Here is a 26,858-nt window from a genome sequence, read left to right on the forward strand (position 1 = left end):
TACACGGCAGTTGAACGACACAATATATTTGTAAATATTATCAGTAATAATGGTAGATGGAATAACTGAGGAAAAACCCAGTTTCTCTTTTGGAAACAGACGGGTGCTTGGTCACTTTCAAAGTCGTCTGACTTCAACTGAAATAACTTGTGATGTCATTTCCCTCAAAGTCTCTTGTCCTCAGTTCTTTTCTCCACACCAGGTGCTCTCAGGTAGACTCCAGGTGAATTATTATCTATTATCAGAGGATTATCAGAGCCAGTGTGCCTGAACAACGGCAAGTGGCTTCCCTTTTTTTGAATAAAACTTTGTGTTTTCCTTTAATTTCTAAACTTTTTGCTATTATGAAACATAATTTTAGATGTTTATAGCATAATACAATGTACATCATTGTGATAAAAAGTGAAAAAGTAATCATGAGTATATGAATTCCTGTAGATATGGATTTTATGTATTTTCAAGGTGCTGGAAAAATGTGAAAATGACCCTTTAAAGTGCTTGAAAAGTTGAATTTGACCTTGAAAAATGTGTCTGAACCCTGCATTTAACAATGACCCGGGTCTTTATTATTTTCTTTACTGTGCGCACAGGGTTTGTTGTTGTGGTTATTTTGGTGAACTGTAATTGCCACATTGTACATTGCATTCATGTGGTTTATGGTTAATATCCATTCAGAATTCATTCAAAATCCACATCCGTGTCCTGTGTCTCTATTTCATGATAGTGATCCAACTCAGGCTCCTGACGCTCCGAGGTTTTCAGAGACTGCTCCAAATTCTTACAGCTGCTTTGATTATTATTATTCTTTACATTTAGTTCATCAGTGACACCTACTGGTTACAGAAGGGTTTCCCATCTGCACTTCCATCTCCAGAGAAAATGATTCATATTTAATATCTTTGTTACAGAAGTGGAGATAATTCTGTATTACTACAATAGTCTAACTTGTATTTGGTTGGTGTTTATATGAGAAAAATACTTCATGTTTAATTTGATTTGCCTCCAGCTAAACTAGTGCTCTTCATGCATTTGTTCCCAGTTTGAGTAGAGAAGTCATCCTGCATGTTCACTTCAGTGGAAAGAGCAAACTGTTGAACTATGGAGCAGACATTTTTCAGCCTGTCTTCTTTTAATGTGTGTATTATTGAATAAAGAGTCAAACTCACATCATGTGACCAAATGTCTGCTGCTTTGTGTTTTTAGGAATAAGAGTAAAAACACACTTACACTTCCTCACACCTGGTTTCAACCTCTGCTCTCCACCATGGTCCACCCTGGAGGAGGAATAAACAAAGAGCATTTTTAGAATAGAAACATGAGCATTTAATAACTTTCCTCATAGAAACTTTAGCGGAAACATCACTCATATCCAGCATGAAACCTTCAACATTAAACATGACTCAGCTTCTCAGCATGACTGAGAAAACGCCTCTCAGGCCTCTAGAAGACAGTGTGTGTGTCTCTCCACACCTGAGAGCCTCCAGGCTCCAGGTTGGATCCTCCAGTCCAGCAGAGAGCAGCTTCTCTCCTGAGGCTCCTGGATGATTGTAGCTCAGGTCCAGCTCTCTCAGATGGGAGGGGTTGGAGCTCAGAGCTGAGGCCAGAGCAGCACAGCCTTCCTGTGTGAGCAGACAGCCTGACAGCCTGGACACACACACACACACACACACACAGACACACACACACACACACAGACACACACACACACACACACACAGCAGAGAGGAGCTGCATGTTAATTCCTTAAATGAAACGTCCAAGGCAGCAGGTTGAACTTCAGATTTGTAGTTTTTTGTTTGTCAGAGGAGAAACAGCGTCCTTCCCCTGTCTCTCCTCCAGCTCCACACAGTTCTGGGCTTTTCTAGATCCAGGATTGTTACAACCCTAAAGATGGGAAATGTCTAGGGATATAAGGGAAGCAACAAAGATGGTTGTACAGGCATGTACAGCCGTTTATTTGTAGTGAGTTGGGGTAAATAAAGAACACAGTGAAGGAAATGCAGGGGAATGGATATACAACACAGTGCAAAACACACACACAAAAGACACAACACTAGCCTGCTCTATAATACACAAAAAGAGCCTACCTAGGCTCCACTAAACTTACCTGCTTAAAACAAAAGTAACATTTAGGCCGCCACCCAAAACCATAACACAGCCAAATAAAATAAAAGATGAGTGGCTAGAAAAACAAATCAAAACTGATGCCAAAATAAGTTCGAAAACTAATAAAACAAAGGCATCCACTTAAGAATCGTTTGTCAAACACTCAACAAAAACGAGTAAACCGGAGTTTACAGTCTCTCTAGTTAACAGGGGTTAACATCTAAATAACCACGTGTAAGGTACACATCGAACTAATCACAAGAGCAGATACAGAGTCACAAATACCGAGGCGGACTGCTCAGACTAAATCACAGCCGCCCCGGTGGCTGTCACAGGAGAGCTTTTATCAGCCGGGAAAGGATGATTCGTCCTGCGTGGATTGGACCAGCGGCAATTGGGAGGCGGGGCAACCAGCAGGTGGACAGCAGAGGAAACAGCACCAGAGGGCGTGGACTCAAGGAGGGAATGTCGGGGGATGCCGTGACGTCATGTCATTCAAAAATACAACTAACACAAAGAAAACTCACCACAATGAACAGAAGCTAACAAGACAGCAAATGTACGAAATATGCAATGAATGAATTATGTAAAACAAATGATGAATAAGGAGGGAGCCGTAACAAGGATTTATGAGCATCATTACGTTTTCAAATGAACGCTTTGCCAAAATTAGCTTGATATCTTTCCAAAACATGCAGGAAATTAGCAGGAAACCACAGGAAAAGAACAACAGAATTTAAAATCCCCATTCAAAACAGTATAAATTACCTCAAAATATGTCAAAGGTGGTGCCCAAACCAAGAAAAACCCTTTGGAGGAAACTGCTCCTGTAAGTCCTTTCTGGTTTTTTATGTCTTAACAACAGAGGCAGTGATGAGAGGAAATAATGAAATATCCTCAATCAGTGCTAAATGTTGGCATCATGGCTGCTGTGAAAGGCTGAATAGCTTTATTGACAGTAGAAGCTTCATGTAAATCAGGAACTAAATTTTCATGTTGGACAGGTTGATCAGCACTGACCTGAGAGCCTTCAGTCTACAGTTTGGACTCTCCAGTCCAGCAGAGAGACGCTTCACTCCTGAATCCTGCAGGTGGTTGTTGCTCAGGTCCAGCTCTCTCAGACTGGAGGACTGGGAGCTGAGAACTGAGGCCAGAGCCTCACAGCTTCTCTCTGACAGATTACAGCCACTCAGCCTGGATGAAGATGAACAGATATGAAAACATTATTTTATGGTCTTCTTATGGTCTTATACTTAAAGGCCCCATGGTGTCCACTTTTCCAGGGTTTTATTTTAACTGCTGATGTCCCTGCATGATGTATTTGTGGTTTTGAGTATCTGTGGTCTGCTAAATATAGTTTGACAGCTCCCCTCTCTCGCCTTTATCCCGGAGCTCTGGCAGCACGGTTGGTTTAGCCAATCAGAAGAGAGAATCAGCCCCTCTCCACTGACTGGCTGACTGTTTTCTGAGTGACATATGGTCCGGCCAATCACAAGCAAGAAAGTGAAACCTACGTTGCTCAATGGTGCTCACTGGTAAACAGGAATTATAATGTTATGAAAGATTGTCATGGCGACCGCTGAGTGTGATGTTACATGACCGTACGATCCCGAACCACAGACGGCAGGAGACACCGAACCACCTCAGATCTGTTTATGACAGGATGTGTCAGAATGGGAAGTTATGTTTGTTAAATATGTTGTAAATATGTTGTGAGCTTGTTGCCTGGGGAGTGGAGGCGGGCTGTGGGCGGAGTCACCGTCCTCATGACATCATCAGTTAACAGAAGTGCAATCCGCTTGTTTTGCAGAGAGAGTTTCAAAAAACGGGCTGTGTGCACTTCTCCATTTATCAGGTTTTAATGCATGGGACCGTGTTTATGTGGCCCCGAGACCTTCCCTATCACGCAGAAACAACAAAAATTGCATTTTCCATGCCATGGGGCCTTTAAATGTGAATAATATTTTTGTTAGGCCCTGCTTCTATATCTGTGTATGTAAAACTGAGAGAGATTAATACTGATTTTAATGCAATGATGTTTAACATAAAGGAACACACCAGTGATTCTGCATGTTTAGTGTTATATCTACAAAATGCATAAATTTCATGTTCCTGTTAATCTGTTCCCAAAGCGAGCAGTGGGATTTTAGAGCTGCCGTATCCATGGGCGTTTCTTAGATCTCAGGACATTGGGGGCTGAGCCCACTGCCTTGAAGGGGGGTCCGGGGGTATTCTCCCCAGGAAAAATTTTGATAAACCAGATCTATCTTTATGCTTTCTCGTGCATTTTGGCACCTTTTTTTAACGTGCATAAAAACTGCAACATGTACTTTAAAAACAGCCATTTATTTTCAGAATCAACAATGAACAATATACAAATGTGTCTCCAAAGTTACCAGTCAGATTTTCCACTAGCCACATTTTTTTCCGGTGAAAATAAGAGAGATTATGAGTGCCACTGAATGCATTTGATCATTTTATTAACATCATCGCCGGTTGCACTGCAGACTGTAGCGTGCCTGCGCTCAGCCAATGGGTGTCTGATACGTCATCACATAGCATTGTGGCAGTGTTCATGGGAAATGTAGGAGGTACTGCCAGGGGGGCAAATGAGCGAGAACTGCAGAGCGGCTCTGACTGACACGGTTGCCTCATGCATCACCGGCCAAACTGGCTAGTAAGTTTTTATTAACTTACAGTTCCTGAATCCCAGTACCGGGCATCAGGTTCTGCCACTTGGTCTCATGGTTTCACACTAACCCTGAACCTCCGTCAGAGTGGGTTGTTCCCCAGGTTTAGGTTTTTTCTTCGGTTGTTTAAATTGCTCATATTTCTATTTTGTTCTTCTATATTCCTTTTTAGAATGTTTATATTGCTTTTGCTATTCATCATCTGTTTATACTGCTTATAATGTAAATTTTGCTTCATATCTTGCTATCCACTTTGCTGCTGTAATGCGTGAAATTTCTCCACCGTGGGACTAATAAAGGAATATCTTATCTTATCTCCCTAAATGCAGAACATGCACTGTGTGTAGGGCCTCATGTTGCACTGGGGGCCACAGTGTCCCCAGACACTGACCAGCTGACCAGTCACCTGAGCAGGTGAAGAGACGGCCACAAAAACACAATTTACATCTGGTGCAAGCAAGAAAAAAAAACAAGAAGAAGTTTGAGCTTCACTTGAAGGTGGGATGTTGTTGAGGTCAAGATGTCAAACTTTGGTCACATGAGACACTTCAGCTGCAATGTACCACATGAGAGAAGTCCAGTCTCTGTATACAGGCTGCTGGACATTCACACATTCATTCATTAAATGTTATGTTGACGCCTTTATCTGCACTCTGCATTCACCTCTGACATCTCAACATTTTGAAAAACATCTCAACGTTAATATAGACATATGTTTCTATTATTATTAACTGATGACCTAATTTATTTTTTAGTTAAGAGTTTGTTTGCTCCTATTAATAAAGAATGTTAAATGGCATTTTGTGATGCAGTGATTTTGTACGTATTGTAAACTTGGCGGGCAGCAGCCCCAGTTTGGCCAGGGGCCGCTCTGAGCAGCACTTCTGTGTTTTGATGGTTTGAAATAAGGCAGAATTAAAAGCTCCCTCCTCCAGGGAAGATAGTCCCTGGGGAAACGTTTGCATTAAACAACCAGTTATCAGTTCTGTGGTTTCTGAATGTTGAGGAGTTTGTCGAAAATTAAAAGATTTTAATTATATGTTGTGAAATATTCATTTGTGAAATAGTTTGCTGCAATGTGAAATGTGGGGAAATTGTAGAAAATTGACAAAAGATTTAAAATCACTGGTATGGTGCTTTAACAAAATGACTCTTAAATTTGGTTGTTGAACTTGCAGGGTCGCCCTTTACATGCTCACTGATACTGACCTGAGAGTCTTCAGTCTACAGTTTGGACTCTCCAGTCCAGCAGAGAGACGCTTCACTCCTGAATCCTGCAGGTGGTTGTTGCTCAGGTCCAGCTCTCTCAGACTGGAGGACTGAGAGCTGAGAACTGAGGCCAGAGCCTCACAGCTTCTCTCTGACAGATTACAGCCACTCAGCCTGGATGAAGATGCACAGATATCAAAACATTATTTTATGGTCTTCTAATGGTCTTTTACTTAAATGTAAATTATATTTTTTGTTCGGCCCTCTTCTATAGAAGAAATTTGAGCTTCACTCGAAGGTGGGATGTTGCTGAGGTCAAAATGTCAAACTTTGGTCACATGAGACACTTCAGCTGCAATGAACCACATGAGAGAAGTCCAGTCTCTGTATACAGGCTGCTGGACATTCACACATTCATTCATTAAATGTCCTGTTAATGCCTTTATCTGCACTCTGCATTCACCTCTGAAATCTTAACATTTTGCAAAACTTCTCAACGTTAATATAGACAGATATGTTTCTATTATTATTAACTGATGACCTAATTTATTTTGTAGTTAAGATTTTTTTGTTCTTATTAATTAAGAACATTAAAGGTTAAAGCCAAATATGAAAATTAAAAGATTTTGATTATGTTGTGAAATCTTCAGTGACCCCACTTGATTTGTGAAATAGTTTGCTGCAATGTGAAATGTGGGGAAATTGTAGAAAACTGACAAAAGATTTAAAATCACTGGTATAGTGCTTGAACAAAATGTCTCTTAAATTTGGTTGTTGAACTTGCAGGGTCCCCCTTTACATGCTCACTGATACTGACCTGAGAGTCTCCAGTCTACAGTTTGGACTCTCCAGTCCAGCAGAGAGATGCTTCACTCCTGAATCCTGCAGGTCATTGTTGCTCAGGTCCAGCTCTCTCAGACTGGAGGACTGGGAGCTGAGAACTGAGGCCAGAGCCTCACAGCTTCTCTCTGACAGATTACAGCCACTCAGCCTGGATGAAGATGCACAGATATCAAAACATTATTTTATGGTCTTCTTATGGTCTTATACTTAAAGGCCCCATGGTGTACACTTTTCCAGGGTTTTATTTTAACTGTTGATCTCCCTGCATGATGTATTTGTGGTCTTGAGTACCTGTGGTCTGCTAAATATAGTTTCACAGCTCCCCTCTCTCACCTTTATCGGCTCTGGCAGCACGGTTGGTTTAGCCAATCAGAAGAGAGAATCAGCCCCTCTCCACTGATTGGCTGACTGTTTTCTGAGTGACATATCATCGGGCCAATCACAAGCAAGTAACTGAAACCTACGTTGCTCAATGGTGCTCACTGGTAATCAGGAATTATAATCTTATGAAAGATTGTCATGGCGACCGCTGAGCGTGATGTTACATGAGCGTACGATCCCGAACCACAGACGGCAGGAGACACCGAACCACCTCAAATCCGTTTATGACAGGATGTTTCAGAATGGGAAGTTATGTTTGTTAAATATGTTGTAAATATGTTGTGAGCTTGTTGCCTGGGGAGTGGAGGCGGGCTGTGGGCGGAGTCACCGTCCTCATGACATCATCAGTTAACAGAAGTGCAATCCGCTTGTTTTGCAGGGAGAGTTTCAAAAAACGGGCTGTGTGCATTTCTCCATTTATCAGGTGTTTAATACATGGGACCGTGTTTATGTGGCCCCGAGACCTTCCCTATCACGCAGAAACAACAAAAATTGCATTTTCCATGCCATGGGGCCTTTAAATGTGAATAATATTTTTGTTAGGCCCTTCTTCTATATCTGTGTATGTAAAACTGGAAGAGATTAATACTGATTTTAATGCAATGATGTTTAGCATAAAGGAACACACCAGTGATTCTGCATGTTTAGTGTTATATCTACAAAATGCATAAATTCCATGTTCCTGTTAATCTGTTCCCAAAGCGAGCAGTGGGATTGTAGAGCTGCCGTATCCATGGGCGTTTCTTAGATCTCAGGACATTGGGGGCTGATTGGGGTCCCACTGCCTTGAAGGGGGGTCCGGGGGTATTCTCCCCAGGAAAAAATTTGATAAACCAGATCCATCGTTATGCTTTCTCGTGCATTTTGGCACCTTTTTTTACGTGCATAAAAACTGCAACATGCACTTTAAAAACAGCCATTTATTTTCAGAATCAACAATGAACAATATACAAATGTGTCTCCAAAGTTACCAGTCAGAATTTCCACTAGCCAAATTGTTTTCCGGTGAAAATAAGAGAGATTATGAGTGCATTTGATCATTTTATTAACATCATTGGCATGAATAATGCACAGAAAGTACAACACATACAACAAAATATACACAGAAAGTGCAAACATTTCATTTCTTTTTGGTAATTTCCAAGACTTTGTAAAGTTTCTGAAGAAACTTTGATGTGCTTGCCTTGCGAGCGCCTGGACATGCGCTAAACCGCCAGCCCTATGCTGTTTGTGGGTTGTGTAGTGTTGTTGCTCTTGTCCAGGTGGGGAGTTGAACCCTGGTCTCCTGCATGGCAGGCAGAGACACTATCCACTGTGCCACTGGGGCTTGTGTGGGCGGAGCCAGAAATGAGGCTCTACAAAGCACACAGCATGAGTGACAGTGGCGCTTGGGAGAAAATTGCCTACAAGTAGTGTTCAAACAACTGCTTTTTTCTCAATGACAGTAAGTCCGAAATCAAAGGTACCATGAGAAAGGTAAGGCTTTGGGCTTTCAAACTGTGGCAAAATTATTTTCTAACTCCCAAAAATGTCTGTGTTTTCGCGAGTCGAAAAAGTGTGTGTTTCTCCTTCTCTCCCCTGGACGTCTGTCCCAACCACCGCCGCATTTTTGTTTTCTTGCGTTTCCATGGTTTCTCACGCCGGTTGCACTGCAGACTGTAGCGTGCCTGCGCTCAGCCAATGGGCGTCTGATACGTCATCACATAGCATTGTGGCAGTGTTCACGGGAAATGTAGGAGGTACTGCCAGGGGGGCAAATGAGTGAGAACTGCAGAGCGGCTCTGACTGACATGGTTGCCTCATGCATCACCGGCCAAACTGGCTAGTAAGTTTTTATTAACACCCGCCAAAATGAATTTTAACCAGCATTTGGCGGGTTGGTGGGTGTTAATTTAGAACCCTGCTGCTGTCAGCCAATAAAACACGGTGTTGCCACACAACTCCTCTCACATTGGTCTGAGCTCTCGCCGCTGTTGCGTTCACTGAAAATGGGAAAATATAAAAAACTGTCTTCTTTAGTGTAATGCCGCTTGAATAGAGCACGGCGATATTATATTCCTACTCCGTAGTAAACTGCAGAGAGGGGGAAAAATTATCTGGGGCTAAAGAAAAAACATTCGGGGCTAGAGCCCCGGATGCCCAGGCCAGGCGACGCCACTGGCCGTATCATTTCTCCTCTCTTTCCTCCAGCCGCTGGTTTCCAGTCATTCTACTACAATATGAACATGAACTTTCAGAGACTTCAGACTTTCTTCACTCCAGTTTTCCATCACTGGAATAAAGTCCTCTACATGAGTTTTCCTAAAAGCAGCAGCACCAGGGCTGCCCTCCCTAAATGCAGAACATGCACTGTGTGTAGGGCCTCATGTTGCACTGGGGGCCACAGTGTCCCCAGACACTGACCAGCTGACCAGTCACCTGAGCAGGTTGTAGGATTCAGGACTGCAAACATGTAGCCCACCAACACCTGGCCTATCTGCCTGGTGACCGGAGGGTGACCCTGTCCCAAAACTGCAACCCTTGCTCGACCAAGGGCTGTAAATCCGTCACCCCTGACCAACTGGAGCAACACGGAATAAACATTTTGGTCTCCCCTCCTCAAGGACTAATCATTGGAAGGGATGCTTCTCCCCTATAAGGACTTCTTCCCGGATCAATGACGCGATCAGTCATTGATTTATACGCGACTGGGTCAAGGAAACCTTCACAGAGGATTTTTCATCTTCCTGATAGCAAATCTTCTGGCTCCACCAGGACTCAGGAATGTGGGTTTCAAAGCCCCCTTGGTTCACACCACAAACATTCATCTACACTAATGACTGGTGTTGGGGGTGCCTTGAAATCACACAATACGTTTGAACAACACATCCTGAGTTTCATAGGATGTTTGGTGGCACTTGAGAGAATTGAACTTTACTGCACCAAAATGGACTGTGGGCAATAAGGGTTGCCAAACATGCATTTAATATCAATGACAAAGGTCAGGCTTGTTACAGGAGTTAAGTTTATCAACTTGAGTGTACAAGCAAAGGTAGATGTGACCCTGTTATGATTTGTCATGTCGTGTTTGGTGTCATTTTGCTGCGCAGGGTGTAAGGAAATCAATTCTCAGGTGATTTTCACAATTCCTCTCACAGATTGCATAATATGAAATCTGGTAGAGGAATATTCCATCTAATTCTGGTATGTTAACCCTTCTTCAGGCGGTCTCCTTTATTGGCCAGGAAATCGAGACAAGGGGGCTTGCCCTTTGAAATTTATGACAGTCAGTAACCGTTTGATTGGCCAAAGATCACCGCCTGGGGAGGGGCTGAAAGGGTTAAAATCAGTGTGTGCCCAAAAGAGAATCAGAGCTTTTACCATCACAGCTTCTCCCCAAGAGCTTACTCCGGGAGAGCTTACACCATGAGAGCTTAGACCATCAGAGCTTACTCCGGGAGAGCTTTTTCCATCCGAGCGTCTCATCGCAAAGCCTCCACAGGGAGAGCTTCTAAGACTCATGCACCCGCAGAGTTTTTCCTGCGTGACTCCATTCCAGCGAGCGCCTGTTCCATCCCGAGCCTTAGCTCCAGCTCCGCACGCCGCTGTCCTCTCCTGTCTCCTGCTGCAATCAGCTGGCCATCCGTCGTCAACCCGCGGACTTCAAACTCCGGCAAGATCCGCTACCAGGCTCAAGCAAGTAACCGAACCCTCTATTTGTCTAGACTCTGGTGCGGTATTTTGACTTTATTAGTTTACACCCCGTATTCCCAAATTGACGCTAGAACCGTCAGGGCTCACTCTCTGGGCACACATTGGTTCATTTTGCACTGATGCGATATCTGTTTCATGCCATATTTTAGCCGCTGTCTGTTTTTATCCATTCCATAGTTTTTCAACCCTCTTTGCCCATTCATTACATGCCTCATTGTTTGTGTTGTCTGTCGTAATCAAATGCATATCACCTGTCGTAGTTAGCTGTTTATAATCAGTAGGTGTAGTAATAAAGTGTGTTTAAATTCACGACTGTTGTTATGTGGTTTTTGTGAGTGGAATTCTTGATCCCTATTCAGAAAAGATCCGACTGCCCTTTTTATTTTGATTTGATTATTTCCAGGCATAGACTATCATTTTTAAGGTTGTAATCTTTCCGATTTAAACTGTTTTCTGCCTGATCACCAGAAACGTAGTTCAATCGGTCATTATTATGTCTTTCTGCCGGCCCAGTTGCCGTAATAAACTAGTCATCACTCTTAAAGTGTTGATAAGTTTATTCTTATCATTTCCCCATTTATTTGTGATAGTCTGGTCAAGCGAGTAATCCTACAAGGTGAAGAGACGGCCACAAAAACACAATTTACATCTGGTGGAAGCAGGAGAAAAAAAAAAGAAGTTTGAGCATCACTTGAAGGTGGGATGTTGTTGAGGTAAAAATGTCAAACTTTGGTCACATCAGACACTTCAGCTGCAATGTACCACATGAGAGAAGTCCAGTCTCTGTATACAGGCTGCTGGACATTCACACATTCATTCATTAAATGTCCTGTTAACGCCTTTATCTGCACTCTGCATTCACCTCTGACATCTCAACATTTTGCAAAACAACGTTAATATAGACAGATATGTTTCTATTATTATTAACTGATGACCTAATTTATTTTTTAGTTAAGAGTTTGTTTGCTCTTATTAATACAGAATGTTACATTAAATGGCATATTGTGATGCAGCGGCCCCAGTTTGGCCAGGGGCCGCTCTGAGCAGCACTTTTGTGTTTTGATGGTTTGAAATAAGGCAGAATTAAAAGCTCCCTCCTCCAGGGAAAACAGTTCCGGGGGAAACGTTTGCTTTAAACAACCAATTATCAGTTCTGTGGTTTCTGAATGCTGAGGGGCTTGTCGAAAATTAAAAGATTTTGATTATATGTTGTGAAATATTGATTTGTGAAATAGTTTGCTGCAATATGAAATGTGGGGAATTTATAGTAAATGGACCAAATATTTAAAATCACTGGTATGGTGCTTTAACAAAATGTCTGGCTGGTGAATGGTTGTTGAACTTGCAGGGTCCCCCTTTACATGCTCACTGATACTGACCTGAGAGCCTCCAGTCTGCAGTTTGGACTCTCCAGTCCAGCAGAGAGACACTTCACTCCTGAATCCTGCAGGTGGTTGTTGCTCAGGTCCAGCTCTCTCAGACTGGAGGACTGGGAGCTGAGAACTGAGGCCAGAGCCTCACAGCTTCTCTCTGACAGATTACAGCCACTCAGCCTGGATGAAGATGCACAGATATCAAAACATTATTTTATGGTCTTCTTATGGTCTTTTACTTAAATGTGAATTACATTTTTGGTTCGGCCCTGCTTCTATAGAAGAAGTTTGAGCTTCACTCGAAGGTGGGATGTTGTTGAGGTAAAAATGTCAAACTTTGGTCACATTAGACACTTCAGCTGCAATGTACCACATGAGAGAAGTCCAGTCTCTGTATACAGGCTGCTGGACATTCACACATTCATTCATTAAATGTCCTGTTGACGCCTTTATCTGCACTCTGCAATCACCTCTGACATCTCAACATTTTGCAAAACTTCTCAACGTTAATATAGACAGATATGTTTCTGTAATTAACTGATGACCTAGTTTATTTTTTAGTTAAGATTTTGTTTGCTCTTATTAATTAAGAACGTTAAAGGTTAAAGCCAAATATGAAAATTAAAAGATTTTGATTATGTTGTGAAATCTCCAGTAACCCCACTTGATTTGTGAAATAGTTTGCTGCAATGTGAAATGTGGGGAACTTGTAGAAAATGGACCAAATATTTAAAATCACTGGTATAGTGCTTTAACAAAATGTCTCTTAAATTTGGTTGTTGAACTTGCAGGGTCGCCCTTTACATGCTCACTGATACTGACCTGAGAGCCTCCAGTCTACAGTTTGGACTCTCCAGTCCAGCAGAGAGACGCTTCACTCCTGAATCCTGCAGGTGGTTGTTGCTCAGGTCCAGCTCTCTCAGACTGGAGGACTGGGAGCTGAGAACTGAGGCCAGAGCCTCACAGCTTCTCTCTGACAGATTACAGCCACTCAGCCTGGATGAAGATGCACAGATATGAAAACATTAATTTTATGGTCTTCTTATGGTCTTATACTTAAATATGAATCCTATTTTTTGTTCGGCCCTGCTTCTATAGAAGAAGTTTGAGCATCACTTGAAGGTGGGATGTTGTTGAGGTCAAAATGTCAAACTTTGGTCACATGAGACACTTCAGCTGCAATGTACCACATGAGAGAAGTCCAGTCTCTGTATACAGGCTGCTGGACATTCACACATTCATTCATTAAATGTCCTGTTGACGCCTTTATCTGCACTCTGCATTCACCTCTGACATCTCAACATTTTCCAAAACATGTCAACTTTAATATAACCAGATATTTTCTGTTACTATGAACTGATGACCTAATTTATTTTTTTAGTTAAGATTTTGTTTGCTCTTATTAATAAAGAATGTTAAATGTTAAAGTCAAATACAAAAATTTAAAGATTTTTATTATATGTTGTGAAATCTTCAGTAACCTCACTTGATTTGTGAAATAGTTTGCTGCAATGTGAAATGTGGGGAATTTGTAGTAAATGGACCAAATATTTAAAATCACTGGTATAGTGCTTTAACATAATGTCTCTTAAATTTGGTTGTTGAACTTGCAGGGTCCCCCTTTACATGCTCACTGATACTGACCTGAGAGCCTTCAGTCTGCAGTTTGGACTCTCCAGTCCAGCAGAGAGACGCTTCACTCCTGAATCCTGCAGGTCATTGTTGCTCAGGTCCAGCTCTCTCAGACTGGAGGACTGGGAGCTGAGAACTGAGGCCAGAGCCTCACAGCTTCTCTCTGACAGATTACAGCCACTCAGCCTGGATGAAGATGCACAGATATCAAAACATTAATTTTATGGTCTTCTTATGGTCTTATACTTAAATGTGAATTACATTTTTTGTTCGGCCCTGCTTCTATAGAAGAAGTTTGAGCTTCATTTGAAGGTGGGATGTTGTTGAGGTAAAAATGTCAAACTCTGGTCACATTAGACACTTCAGCTGCAATGTACCACATGAGAGAAGTCCAGTCTCTGTATACAGGCTGCTGGACATTCATACATTCATTCATTAAATGTCCTGTTAACGCCTTTATCTGCACTCTGCATTCACCTCTGACATCTCAACATTTTGAAAAACATGTCAACTTTAATATAGCCAGATATTTTCTGTTACTATTAACTGATGACCTAGTTTATTTTTTTAGTTAAGAATTTGTTTTCTCTTATTACAATACAATACAATACTTTTTTGTAATTGTCATAATAACACAGTCATGATAGCATAGCAACAAAGACGCCACAGAATTCCTTACGAGTCTGTTTCGGGGCATTTTCCAACTAAGGTGTTTACATGCCCCAATATTCCGGTTGGAACAGGAATATGCCAGGGGTCTTATTCGGAATTCTCTCCAACCAGAATATGACCTTAATCGGGTTCGGTGCGTGTTTACATGACACGTGTGCAACCGGAATATTGCGAGTATTCCGGTTAATACAGGAATAAGGTGTGCATGTAAACATGCACAGTAACAATACAGCATCAGGGCTCACTGCTTGAGGATAGAGGCTGTGGGCCAGTCTGGTGGATGGACCTGTATCTCCTACCAGAGCAGGTGAAACAGGTGGTGGGCGAGGTGGTGTTGATCTTGCAGGATTTTGTGCACGCGACGCAGACAGCGGGTGGTGTAGATGGTGCTGATCTCTGGAAGGTTGGTCTCGATGATTTTCCCCGCTGTTCATACCACCCTCTGGAGGGCATGCTGTTCGGCCTTAGTGCAGCTGGAGAACCACACTAGGAAACCATAAGTCACTATGCTGCCAATAGCACAGTGGTAAAAGTTCACCATGAGCTGCTGGGGGATTTTGGGCGTTGATGGGCCTTTCCTACCACCGAGGCTGTGTTAGTACCCCAGGACAGGTCCTCCGACATAGTTACACCCGGAAACTTGAAGTGTGTGACTCTCTCCACCACCTCGTTCCTGATTCAAAGTGGGGTATGGTTAGATTGCCCTGTTTTGTGAAAGTCCACGATCATTTCCTTGGTCTTTTGGTGTTAAGGACCAAGTTGTGGTTTTTACACCATGATGCCAGATGTTGTACTTCCCTTCTATAGGCAGATTCATCATTGTTGTTAATGAGCCCCAGCACCGTGGTGTCATCAGCAAATTTAACAGTGAGGTTGGTTGGGAAAGAGGCAAGGCAGTCGTGCGTGAAAAGTGTGAAGAGCAATGGACTGAGCATGCACTGTTGGGGGGCTGTGGTGTTGATGAGGAGGGTGGATGAGGTGTGCCTGCCAGCCCTAACACACTGAGCGGTTTATCAAAAAGTCAAGGATCCAGTTGCATAATGCGGTGTTCAGTCCAAGGTTGTGTAATTTGGAATGGAGTTTGTTTGGCAGGATTGTATTGAAGGCTGAACTAAAGTTGACAAAGAGCAGCCTTACATAGGTGTTTTTGTGCTCAAGGTGTTGTAATAGAATAGAGTGTGGAGCACAGTGGCGATGGCATCTTCAGTTGACCTGTTCTCCCTATATGCAAACTGGTATGGGTCAAGTGCAGGTGGTATTGCATTCTTAATGTGTTTGATGACCAGCCTCTCCAGGCATTTGGCTGGGATGGGGGTGAGAGATACAGGTCTATAGTTATTAAGGCATGTGCCATTTGACTGACATTTGGGTAATAAAGAACGTTAAATGTTAAAGCCAAATATGAAAATTTAAAGATTTTGATTATATGTTGTGAAATCTTCAGTAACCCCACTTGATTTGTGAAATAGTTTGCTGCAATGTGAAATGTGGGGAAACTGTAGAAAATGGATCAAATATTTAAAATCACTGGTATGGTGCTTTAACAAAATGTCTCTTAAATTTGGTTGATGAACGTGCAGGGTCCCCCTTTACATGCTCACTGATACTGACCTGAGAGCCTCCAGTCTACAGTTTGGACTCTCCAGTCCAGCAGAGAGACGCTTCACTCCTGAATCCTGCAGGTGGTTGTTGCTCAGGTCCAGCTCTCTCAGACTGGAGGACTGGGAGCTGAGAACTGAGGCCAGAGCCTCACAGCTTCTCTCTGACAGATTACAGCCACTCAGCCTGGATGAAGATGCAGATATTAAAACACAATTATTATTCTAATGTGACTGATGTTTTGATAGGCAAGCCAGGTTTTATTTAACACTCCAGGCTAGGGATTGAATATGGGACCAAAGCTTGGTGATGCAGTGGCAGTTCATGAAAAAATGTAGTTCTGCCAGTTTGGAAGCAAAGAGACTGGAAAGAGCATCGATAATGAATCCCAAACAAACGTGTTACTGTGCATCCTTCAAAACATTTCTCCAGCTTCTCTTTGCTGCTCAAAAGCACCTTGTTAGCTGGTTTATTCACCCTCTGCAGACACGTCACAATTATCACCTGACGTGGGAGGCGGCGCCATCAGTGTTGCCAACTTGGCGACTTTTTCGCTAATACTGGCGACTTTCCAACTCCCCATGGCGACTTCTTTTTGGCAAAAGCGACTAGCAACAAATCCAGCGACTTTTCCTGGTGTTATTGGAGACTTTTCTGGTATTTTGGAGACTGACATGAAAGCATGTATCGTTCCTCTGCAGTTCCTGTTCTCAGCGAGCAGCGGGTGCTGCCGCGAGCCCCTCCCCCACCCCAAAGTCCTCACAGGTGGTCACAGCCTCCAGTCGCAGGCAGCTGCAGTCAGGAGAGGAGCAGAGAGGAGACCCTCACCACTCCGCGTCCAGGCAGCAAATGGATCGCGCATGCGCAAAGCCGCCGTTGATCCCGCCCTTCCCATAAATTTGAAGTTCTAAAACATATTTGTATATGTATATGTTGTATATGTATATATGTTTTTTACTCGCTTTTTGTTATTCCTCTCCTAGAGCGCCCATTACAGTCCATTACAATCACGTGCAAATTGCAAATTAGGCGATGTCATTTGGCGACTTCTAGTAACTTTTAGGACAGCCAATAGCTACTTTCCTTACTGAGGAGTTGGCAACACTGGGCGCCATGACGGACGGCAGAAGAACAGTGGACGTCAATTTAAGACACGGAGGCACGTTATAGTTGGTGACATTCCGTGGTTGCAGATAGTTTTTAATTTACTTTAATGGTAGTAAGATGGTGATTTCCTGCTGTGCCGTGCAGTGTGCCGACTGGCTGTAAGCCTTATCTAGCCTTTTACAGGAGACCTTTTAATGCGGACAGAAGACAGCGACGGGTAGCTGCTATCAATCGTGAGGACTGGCAGCCGTCCAAATACTCCCGGATCTGCAGCGAGCATTTTTACAAGGTAAGTTTCATATTAATACGTTATCAAAGTTATATAACCTTAGCTATGTTAGAGTCAGTCAAAACAAACTCGGTGTAGTTGGCTAACGTAGCTACCGTTAGCTAACAAACGCAAGTAGAGTTTGTTTACTAGTAGCGATGCTAGCTAGCTACTAACGTTAGCTAGCTAGTCCTTCTCAGGACTCTGTTCTTATTAGCTGGCACTCCTAATATAGAACATCTGATCTAGGACTGCCAGCAAACAAATAGTCTGTTGGAAGACCATCATTGGATTAACAGACCAGTAAAAGAAAGTTAAAATCCACTGTAAAGGTGTCATATATTGCATGGCCTTTACAACCAGTGTAAAATTAGCCCCTGTTTTAGTCCTGCTCAGTACCCAAGCAGCTGAGCCAAGCCTTATTCAAACCCACAGAACTTTATTTCAGATTCTAGCAGAGATCCCAAAGATACCAAATATGTCTTCCTGGATTACAGGGAAATGTGTATGAAATGATAAACAAAATATCTAGATATTCTCTATTTTGTGTGATAGTGTAGTCATGAAACATTGGCATCTTGGCTTTAAATATTTCATGTAATATAAGTGTAGCTTCAATGAAGCGCTGCAACCAGCACATACAGAATGTTGTGAAACTGATGCACGATACAGAAAAATGTTTTCTCCAATTTTGAATTTGCTTGGACAGAAATTTAATAGAAAAGCTGATGTCGGGGGCCTCACCTACCATACTTTGTTCTGCAAATGATAAAAGTGTGTATTAGCTTGTCTCTATGTTAGTGTGACAGAAAGGCAAAACTCTGCCAGTGTTCTCAGGATGATAAAATGCATTATTGGTACCATTCCTGCTGTGAGGCTCAAAGTCAGATAAACTATGACTTTCGAAATGCTTCTATTTTGCTTTCTGTGAAAATGTTGACATTTGTTTTATAGAGTTATCTAGACACTTACAGAGATGTTTTGGAGACTTCAACCACTGGCAACAGTTTCATAAAAGCCTCCTCAGAAGCAGAGTACTTCTTCAGGTCAAACACATCCAGTTTTTCTTCTGATGACAGCAACATGAAGACCAGAGCTGACCACTGAGCAGGAGAGAGTTTGTCTGTGGAGAGACTTCCTGAACTCAGGTGCTGTTGGATCTGCTTCACTAGAGAATTGTCATTCAGCTCATTCAGACAGTAGAACAGGTTGATGCTTCTCTCTGGAGAGGGATTCTCTTTGATCTTCTTCTTGATGTACTGGACTGTTTCCTGGTTGGTCTGTGAGCTACTTCCTGTCTGTGTCAGCAGGCCTCGTAGGAGACGCTGGTTGGTCTCCATTGAAAGACCCAGGAGGAAGCGGAGAAACAAGTCCAGGTGTCCATTTGGACTCTGTAAGGCCTTGTCCACAGCATTCTGGAGGAGGAGTTTTAATTTAGATTTCTGGCTGAATACTGTAAACCAACTGGAGGTCGGTTGTTGCTCTGTCAGCAGGTTCACACCAGAGTTGATGAAGGTCAGAAAGACATAAAGAGCAGCCAGAAACTCTTGAAGGCTCAGATGGACGAAGCAGAAAACTTTGTCCTGGTACAGCCCACGCTCCTCTTTAAAGATCTGTGTGAACACTCCTGAGTACACTGAGGCTGCTCTGATATCAAGGCCACATTCTGCCAGGTCTGCTTCATAGAAGATCAGGTTGCCTTTCTCCAGCTGCTCAAAAGCCAGTTTTCCCAGAGACTGGATCATCTCCCTGGTCTCTGGAGTCCAGTGTGGATCTGTCTCAGCTCTGCTGTGATACTTGATGTTCCCTTGTTTGGACTGAACAAGCTGGAAGTGGATGTACATCTCAGTCAGGGTCTTGGGCAGCTGTCCTCTCTGACTGATTTTCAACACGTCCTCCAGAACTGTAGCAGTGATCCAGCAGAAGACTGGGATGTGGCACATGATGTGGACGCTTCGTGACGTCTTGATGTGGGAGATGATTCTGCTGGCCTGCTCCTCATCTCTGAATCTCTTCCTGAAGTATTCCTCCTTCTGTGGGTCAGTGAAGCCTCTCACCTCTGTCACCATGTCAACACACTCAGGAGGGATCTGATTGGCCGCTGCGGGTCGTGTGGTTATCCAGAGGCGAGCAGAGGGAAGCAGGTTCCCAGTGATGAGGTTTGTCAGCAGAACGTCCACTGAGGTGGACTCTGTAACATCAGTCAGGATCTGGTTGTTGTTGAAGTCCAGAGGAAGTCGACACTCATCCAGACCGTCAAAGATCAACACAACCTGGAACTGCTCAAACCTGCTGATTCCTGCTTCTTTGGTCTCAGTGAAGAAGTGATGAAGAAGTTCCACAAAACTGAACTTTTTCTCTTTCAGCAGATTCAGCTCTCTGAAAGTGAATGGAAATGTGAACTCTATGTGCTTATTGGCTTTATCTTCAGCCCAGTCCAGAGTGAACTTCTGTGTTAAGACTGTTTTCCCAATGCCAGCCACTCCCTTTGTCATCAGTGTTCTGATTGGCTTATCTTTTCCAGGTAAAGGTTTAAAGATGTCTTCAGATTTTATCAGTGTTTCTGCTTCTGCTGGTTTCCTGGATGCTGTTTCAATCTGTCTGACTTCATGTTCCTCATTGACCTTTTGACTCTCTCCCTCTGTGATGTACAGCTCTGTGTAGATCTGGTTCAGAAGTGTTGAGTTTCCTGCTTTGGCAATCCCCTCAAACACACACTGAAACTTCTGCTTCAGATTAGATTTGAGTTTACGTTGGCACACTGCAGCAAAGGTTTCTGAATGGAAAAAAATAAATTAAAAGTGCACCAATAAGCAGATGTTATAATATGCTGATGACACTCAAATTTACAGTTCTATTCCATCTAACTCACAAATTATAAAACTGTGCTCATTAGACCCATGTTCATGAATTATCTTTTATCAAGATATCCTGTTCTCTGGTCTACCAACATGTAGTCCATCATGTTAAAACTGTTTAAAGTCTCTTACTGCTGTGCAAACGCTCAGCCAGCTCCTCCTGCTTCATTCTCCTCAGGAGGTGCAGTGTGATCTGCAGAAAAGCCTCTCTGATGCTGCTCCTCTGCTCTTCCTCCTCATCGTCCATCACCTTCTCATCCTCTCCCTGCCTCCCTAAGCATTCTGGGTAGTCTGGACTCAGAATCCTGTGGATCCTTTTCAGCTCATTCTTCACAAAAGTGACAGCGTTCTCCTCCAGCATCTGGAACAGAATAATATATTGTTATGTGCCAACGCTCTGCACACCCTGCATTGGATTTGTTTTGTCTTCCTCCCCCTCGTCTTTCTTTATTCCTCTATCTGCCTCCTCAGGTTCTGTGTGGTCGACCAGTTCAGCTGTTCATGATCAGTTCAGACTACATGCTCATCTCTGTTCCTCATCCCTGGCCTCTCATGGTTGGTCTCCACCCTTGTAAATCACCATCAGACCTCCATCATCCTCCAGTCAACTACGCCCCACTCTACTATATAAGCTCCACTGTTGCACTTGTGTCCCCCCTCTCTGTCTTTGCATCTCCTTGTTTGACTTGCTGAAAGCTTTGTTACTTCAGGCCTAGACCTTTGTTTAGTCTGGGTTCTCTGTATTTAAAGTAGCCTGTTCTATTATTTGTTGTTGATTTGAGACTGGACTGTGTATGTTTGGAGTACCCTGCACATTTGCACATCCAAGTTTTTTTTTTTTTTTCTTTTTAAGAGACACTAGGGAAGAGGGGTTTGCCATCCACTGTATTTTTGTGTGGAGAACAGAGTAGTTAGCTTTCTCTTTTATTTCATTTGTAGGTGGACTAACTCAAGATTTAGTGAGGGTCAGTTCTTTTTTTCTGTTCTTTCATTTATCAACACCTGTGATCCTTTACATTTATTTTCTTTTGTTTACTCAAAAACTGAGTCTCTTGATTTCATTGAGTCTGCAACATGTATTTGTAAATCATAAAAACAGTTGCTTTTCTGACCACTGGGCACTGTACAATTTAAGAAAAAAAGCTACTATCACCACACTGTTGTACCTGCAATTAGAATATATGGTCACCTTCACTGTCTTCCTAGTGGTGATTCTTACATCTGAAAGTTTGAAGTGTTTGTGCTGCCTCCCCTTTAGTTCCCTAGACACCTGACGTTTAGGGAACTAAACAATATGAATTTGACTTCCCTTATAAAATTGTAGAACACAAATCTCAAATCCATCTAACAGAGACTGAAAGCCCAATGAGACAAGAAGTTATGACCAGAATGGTTGTTTTACATCAAATTTACAGATGAAGTAAAAGGTGTTGCTGTGCATTTACACACCTTAAATATGGAGTCCAGGTCTGTTTGATGCTCTGAGGCTGGCCGACCACTGGGAAGCTCTGAGCTCTGCTGGTGGACTCTGTAGAGCACACACACACACACACACACACACACACACACACACACACTAGTGATGGAAATTCCGGCTCTTTTTAGAGAACCGGCTCTTTTGGCTCGACTCACTAAAAAGAGTCGGCTCTTTCGGCTCCCAAGCGGCTCTTCAGATTTTTTTGTTGCTTAAATTAATTTATTACCAACAATAATGTAAAATTATGTGTAAAATGAATTACTAATGTCAAAAAACATGCATTATGTTTTTTTTTATTTATAAATGTTTATTATATAAATATGCCTTTATTTATTCACTCTAGTGCTACAAAACATATATTATAAAATACAAAAACAAACGTTTAACTATTTACAGTTGAATTGAATTGCTGTACACACTGCAGCAGCAGCCACAGTTGCAGTCGACACACTGGCACCTTCATTAATATCAAGTTCATTTTCTTGTGTTTTTTTTTTCCCCATTGCACTGATGGTGGACAGTTCTGGACAGTTTGGGGAGCTGGCTCGATAAGAGATTTTTTTCTTGCAGACTCTACGCTCTGCCTTTCTATTGTCAATAAAATTGAAATAGGTCCATATTTTACTCCTTTTCCTGCTGTCATTTTCTTAGCTACACCTTTCCAGCGCGTTCGTGTTGTCTCTCATTGTGGCCCCTTGCTCTCTTTCTCTCTCGTCTCCCTCCCTCCTGTTCTCCTGTTCATGTGTGTGTGTGTGTGTGTGTGTGTGTGTGTGTGTGCCGCTCCGGTGTGAAGCGCTCAGCGCAGACAGACGGTACCCGGGAGCCACATCGAAAAAAAAAAAAAAAAAAACGGCTCTCAATCAGGAGCTGGCTCCCGTCGTTCACTTCAAAGGGCCGGCTCTTAGAGCCGGTTCGTTCACGACCGACCCATCACTAACACACACACACACACACACACACACACACACTGTAAATGCCACTAATCATTGGAGGTGAAGGAGCTCAATTGACAGATCAGTTCTGTATCTCATCATGACCTCACACTTCTGCTGAGTAGAGCTGGATAACAACAAAATGTGTTTTATTTATTGGTTTATTTTTCAGGGACAATACACACTAATGAACAATTAAACTGTAGCTGAGTCAGAGTAAGCCGGGAGGCTAGTTTTCATCTGCTGTCATTTGGCCAGAGATGTAAAAGGCAACCTAAAATTACAAAATTTTAAAAATTATTTTCTAATAGGTACAACACAGTCTTCTCAGGTTGAACCTCTGTGTGATTATTGTTTGAAGCGGAGCAGAGATTTGCATACTTGATTAGATGAGCCCAACTCAAAACTGTATATTTTCTTAAAATGTGGCAGTGGTTGTAGTTGTTTGACTTCTATCCCAAAACTTTGAGAGTTTGTTTGTACAAAGTTTCAAGTGGCTTAAGTGCTTTATCTTTTGCAAAACATGTTAAGCGGTGGGTGAGATGTGACATTATCATTGAATTCATGTACAACTTGGCTGCATCAGTGGTCACTGCATTTCTGGTACATCAGAAGTTAAATGGGTTAAACAGGAACCTGTGACACAAAATTTTTACATGAGACATGAAAGATAGCTGAGAGTCAATGAGGATGCTCAGATATTTGAACTCAGAAACAACTTGTGATTTTTCACCTGCTAACATTATAACTGGTTCTGAAGTTGTACATGTACAGTAAGCTTATAATCATTTGTACTTTGCTCTGTGTTATATTAATGTTAAAAGTGTGAAACGTGATATTCACTGGAATGAGATTCTCACACGTTGGAAAAACAACATTGAGCTGAATGTCCACACTATCCTTTCAGGTCTGTTACTAAAGATCAAGTCAATCTGTGTTTGAGAGGAGGTGGTTATTCTAGTAGGTCCATCAATCAATTGCGTTTGATCAAAAATATCTGTGGTCTGTTTGAGGGCCTTCCTGTTTGTCCTGTCTTCCCAGTTGATATTGAAATCACACGTCAATATGACTTCTTTCCTCAAATCTCACAGTTTTAGCATGTTTTTCAGATTTTCATAAAATTCATTGTTAGAGGAGGGTGGGTGGTACCAAATAACAAGAACAAAGAGCATTTGAGGTGAAAGAGCTACAGTTAAACCAACGCGCTTCAAGTCACTGCCAGATGACCACTTCATTTGATTCCAGTGAAAGGTGTCTTTAATGGAAATCATCACCCCGCCCCCCTTTCCTTTACACCTGTCATGTCCTGGTACAACTACTGCAGAGGATGCTGAGCTGCTATGTAACCATGTTTCTGACATGTTTCTCTTTTACAGTTTTTTTTTTGTTTGTTTGTTTGTTTTGTTATTTCTGCTTCATGTGATAGTCACAGTGGAGAGAGACAGGAAATGCGGGGGAGACAGAGGGAATGACATGGAGCAAATGGCCTAAGGTCTGATTTAAACCCAGGACACTGCATCAGGACTTGGCCTTAACAAGACGCTATGCACTCTTATCTGCTGAGATACTGGGGTGCCCCAGTTGTTTTCATTTCTTACCTCTGTTCAGTGGAGTGGTGTCCATCTTTGAAATCAACAGGATGATCCATAGACCAGTCACTCTTCATGGACACACAGCTGGGTTCAGGGGAGTCTGGTCTCTCCTGATTGATCCTGGTTGAGATGAAAGATCATCTTAAGAAGAGCAGCAGTTCTTAATCTAGAGAAGCCTGAAGCAATCTAAGGACATCTCAGTTTTACCAATACTTAGCTCATAAAAAGCGCACAGCAGCCCATAATAATCATAGAAATGAATCAGTAGCAGGTGAACCTCAATGTAAATGCTGCTGCTCTGAAGAAACTTCATCAAGAGTTCATCTGTGTCTCATCATGACTTCCCACTTCTTCTCAGTAGAGCTGGAAAACAACAAACTCATTTTTTTGAAATTCTTACCTCTGTTCAGTGGAGTGGTGTCCATCTTTGAAATCAATAGGATGATGCATAGACCGGTCACTCTTCATGGACACACAGCTGGGTTCAGGGGAGTCTGGTCTCTCCTGATTGATCCTGGTTGAGATAAATTATTAACTAAAGAGGGGCAGTGGTGTCCAAATTAGAGTAACAGTTTTTTGAGCAGAAGGTTACGAGTTCAAATCCAAAGAATATTTTGGAAATTCAGTGAAGAGTGGATGTGTTCAGATGTCAGACATTGTGCTTTTACTGTGCAGCTCCCAGAGGCTGATTAACAAAAGTCTGGTTGCACTGAACTCCTGGGTGTGAATGTGTCACTGCATGATTTTTAAACAGGACAGGCCTGAAACAGAGTACGGTGCTCAGAAAACCCTCTATGGAGAAACAGGCCCTTTATTTCTAATGCAGATGTCTTGCTGGGCCTGCTGGTGGCGCTAGAGGAAAGGTCATGGGAAAAAAATAAATGTCAACTATATATTTAAATATCAGACAACTTACTCAGTGTCAGAGGAGTTCTTTTCATGTTTAAAACTGATTCCAGCTTTCTTAGACGGGTCTCTCACACAGCTGTCTGGTTTCTCCTGCTGGATCCTGGCAGACAGAGAGGAAGACCACCACGCTGAGAAATTAACTTTTAGTGAACCAGCCACAGAAGCTGCTTTATTTTATGTTTCATCTGATTACTTTTTAATCAGTCACATTTCCACATATAGGGACACAGACTGAATCCAAGCAAATGTAATGTAAGTGAATGAGGTGTGAGCTGGGCTCTGTGGTGATGGACTGAAGGAAAGGTGTGTGACAGCAGCAGGCAGTCAACAAGCTGTGAAGCTGCTGGGCCTCAAGCAGCTGTAAATCTAATGAACCACTAGAGGGCGCTCAGCAGCCCGAGACCACACAATACACAGTAAAGCAGGACTGATTTCATGAAACATGAAGAAAAGTGATGTTAATGATGATTTGACCCTGTTAGCCTGAAACAGTTCTGATGACTGGGAAACAGCCTCGACCTGAATAAATATGAACAAACAGCCTCCATAGAAAAACTTCCTCATCAACACTTCCTTTTTCCACATAAGAGACCAAATATCAAGAGTCAAAGGAGTCAGATGGTTAATGATGAACTTCACATGACCTTCAGTCCTGAGCAGCAGCCTTCCTGCTCTGGTTACAACACGTTTGAAAACGTCACATTAAAAGTGTAATAAAGCCGTTTGATAAGTTTTAGCGTTTTGAGCGGAAACAGTGTCGGCCTGCAGGCTGCACACATATCATCAAACCTCTAATCAGAAATGGAAAGCAGGTTTACTCCATTTTATTGTCTTATTACAGTCACACCAGTCGACAGCAGCAATTACAGTAAAGTGTAAAAAGTTAAATGCTGGTTACAGTACCTTTCCATGTTGTCGGTAATCTGCCGCCACAGCTTGAGGAAAGTAGTCCGCCGGGATCGGAGCGGTGCGCAGTTTGATCACATCTAAACGAAAGTGAAAGAGAGAGAGAGAGAGAGAGAGAGAGAGAGAGAGAGAGAGAGAGAGAGAGAGAGAGAGAGAGAGAGAGAGAGACGTTGAAGCTCTTTTCAGTGCTTCTTTATGTTGTTGTTGTTGTTGTTGTTGCATTTGTATCCAGTTTATTTCGCTGTGTCTGTTTCCACTGGTGTTGATTTCCCGGTTGGGACGCATCACAGAGGACATACAACAGTGACACCTGGTGGCCAAATGTTGACACTGCAGTGTTCCTCCGCTGTGAACGCGCTGCTGTTTGTCCGGCTGAGCGGCCACGCAGGGAAACACTGCTGCACACACATGAGCTGCTACTGACACACAACAAGTCAACATGAAAAAACATGTTTTAATGTAGGATCCACAGTTTTACTATATGGTACTTCATGGTAACTAGGATTATTACACTCCTAACCATGTACACTCACGGGTTTACTATGAAAGTGACTACCAAAATAAAACAAAAATTTATTTCAATTACTGAATTTACTATTTTTTTTTTTAAT

The 26,858-nt window shown here is 42.5% G+C and overlaps 1 protein-coding gene across 1 annotated transcript in view; it reads right to left on the reverse strand.

Moving 5' to 3' along the window:
• Window positions 1-24,463, reverse strand: part of LOC115355625 (NACHT, LRR and PYD domains-containing protein 12-like) — a 26,310-nt gene extending 1,847 nt beyond the window's left edge. The window contains exons 1-10 of the mRNA XM_030046483.1: window positions 24,439-24,463; window positions 20,826-20,837; window positions 18,546-20,349; window positions 16,211-16,384; window positions 13,940-14,113; window positions 13,118-13,291; window positions 12,302-12,475; window positions 6,823-6,996; window positions 1,471-1,644; window positions 1,228-1,274 (exon numbers count right to left, since the gene is read on the reverse strand). Coding sequence (XP_029902343.1) covers window positions 1,228-1,274; window positions 1,471-1,644; window positions 6,823-6,996; window positions 12,302-12,475; window positions 13,118-13,291; window positions 13,940-14,113; window positions 16,211-16,384; window positions 18,546-20,349; window positions 20,826-20,837; window positions 24,439-24,463 — 2,932 coding nt within the window. The remainder of the gene's footprint in view (window positions 1-1,227; window positions 1,275-1,470; window positions 1,645-6,822; window positions 6,997-12,301; window positions 12,476-13,117; window positions 13,292-13,939; window positions 14,114-16,210; window positions 16,385-18,545; window positions 20,350-20,825; window positions 20,838-24,438) is intronic.
• Between the last annotated feature and the right edge of the window lie 2,395 nt (window positions 24,464-26,858).

Source organism: Myripristis murdjan, chromosome 23 (assembly GCF_902150065.1).
Source record: "Myripristis murdjan chromosome 23, fMyrMur1.1, whole genome shotgun sequence".
Classification (NCBI taxonomy): Eukaryota; Metazoa; Chordata; class Actinopteri; order Holocentriformes; family Holocentridae; genus Myripristis; species Myripristis murdjan.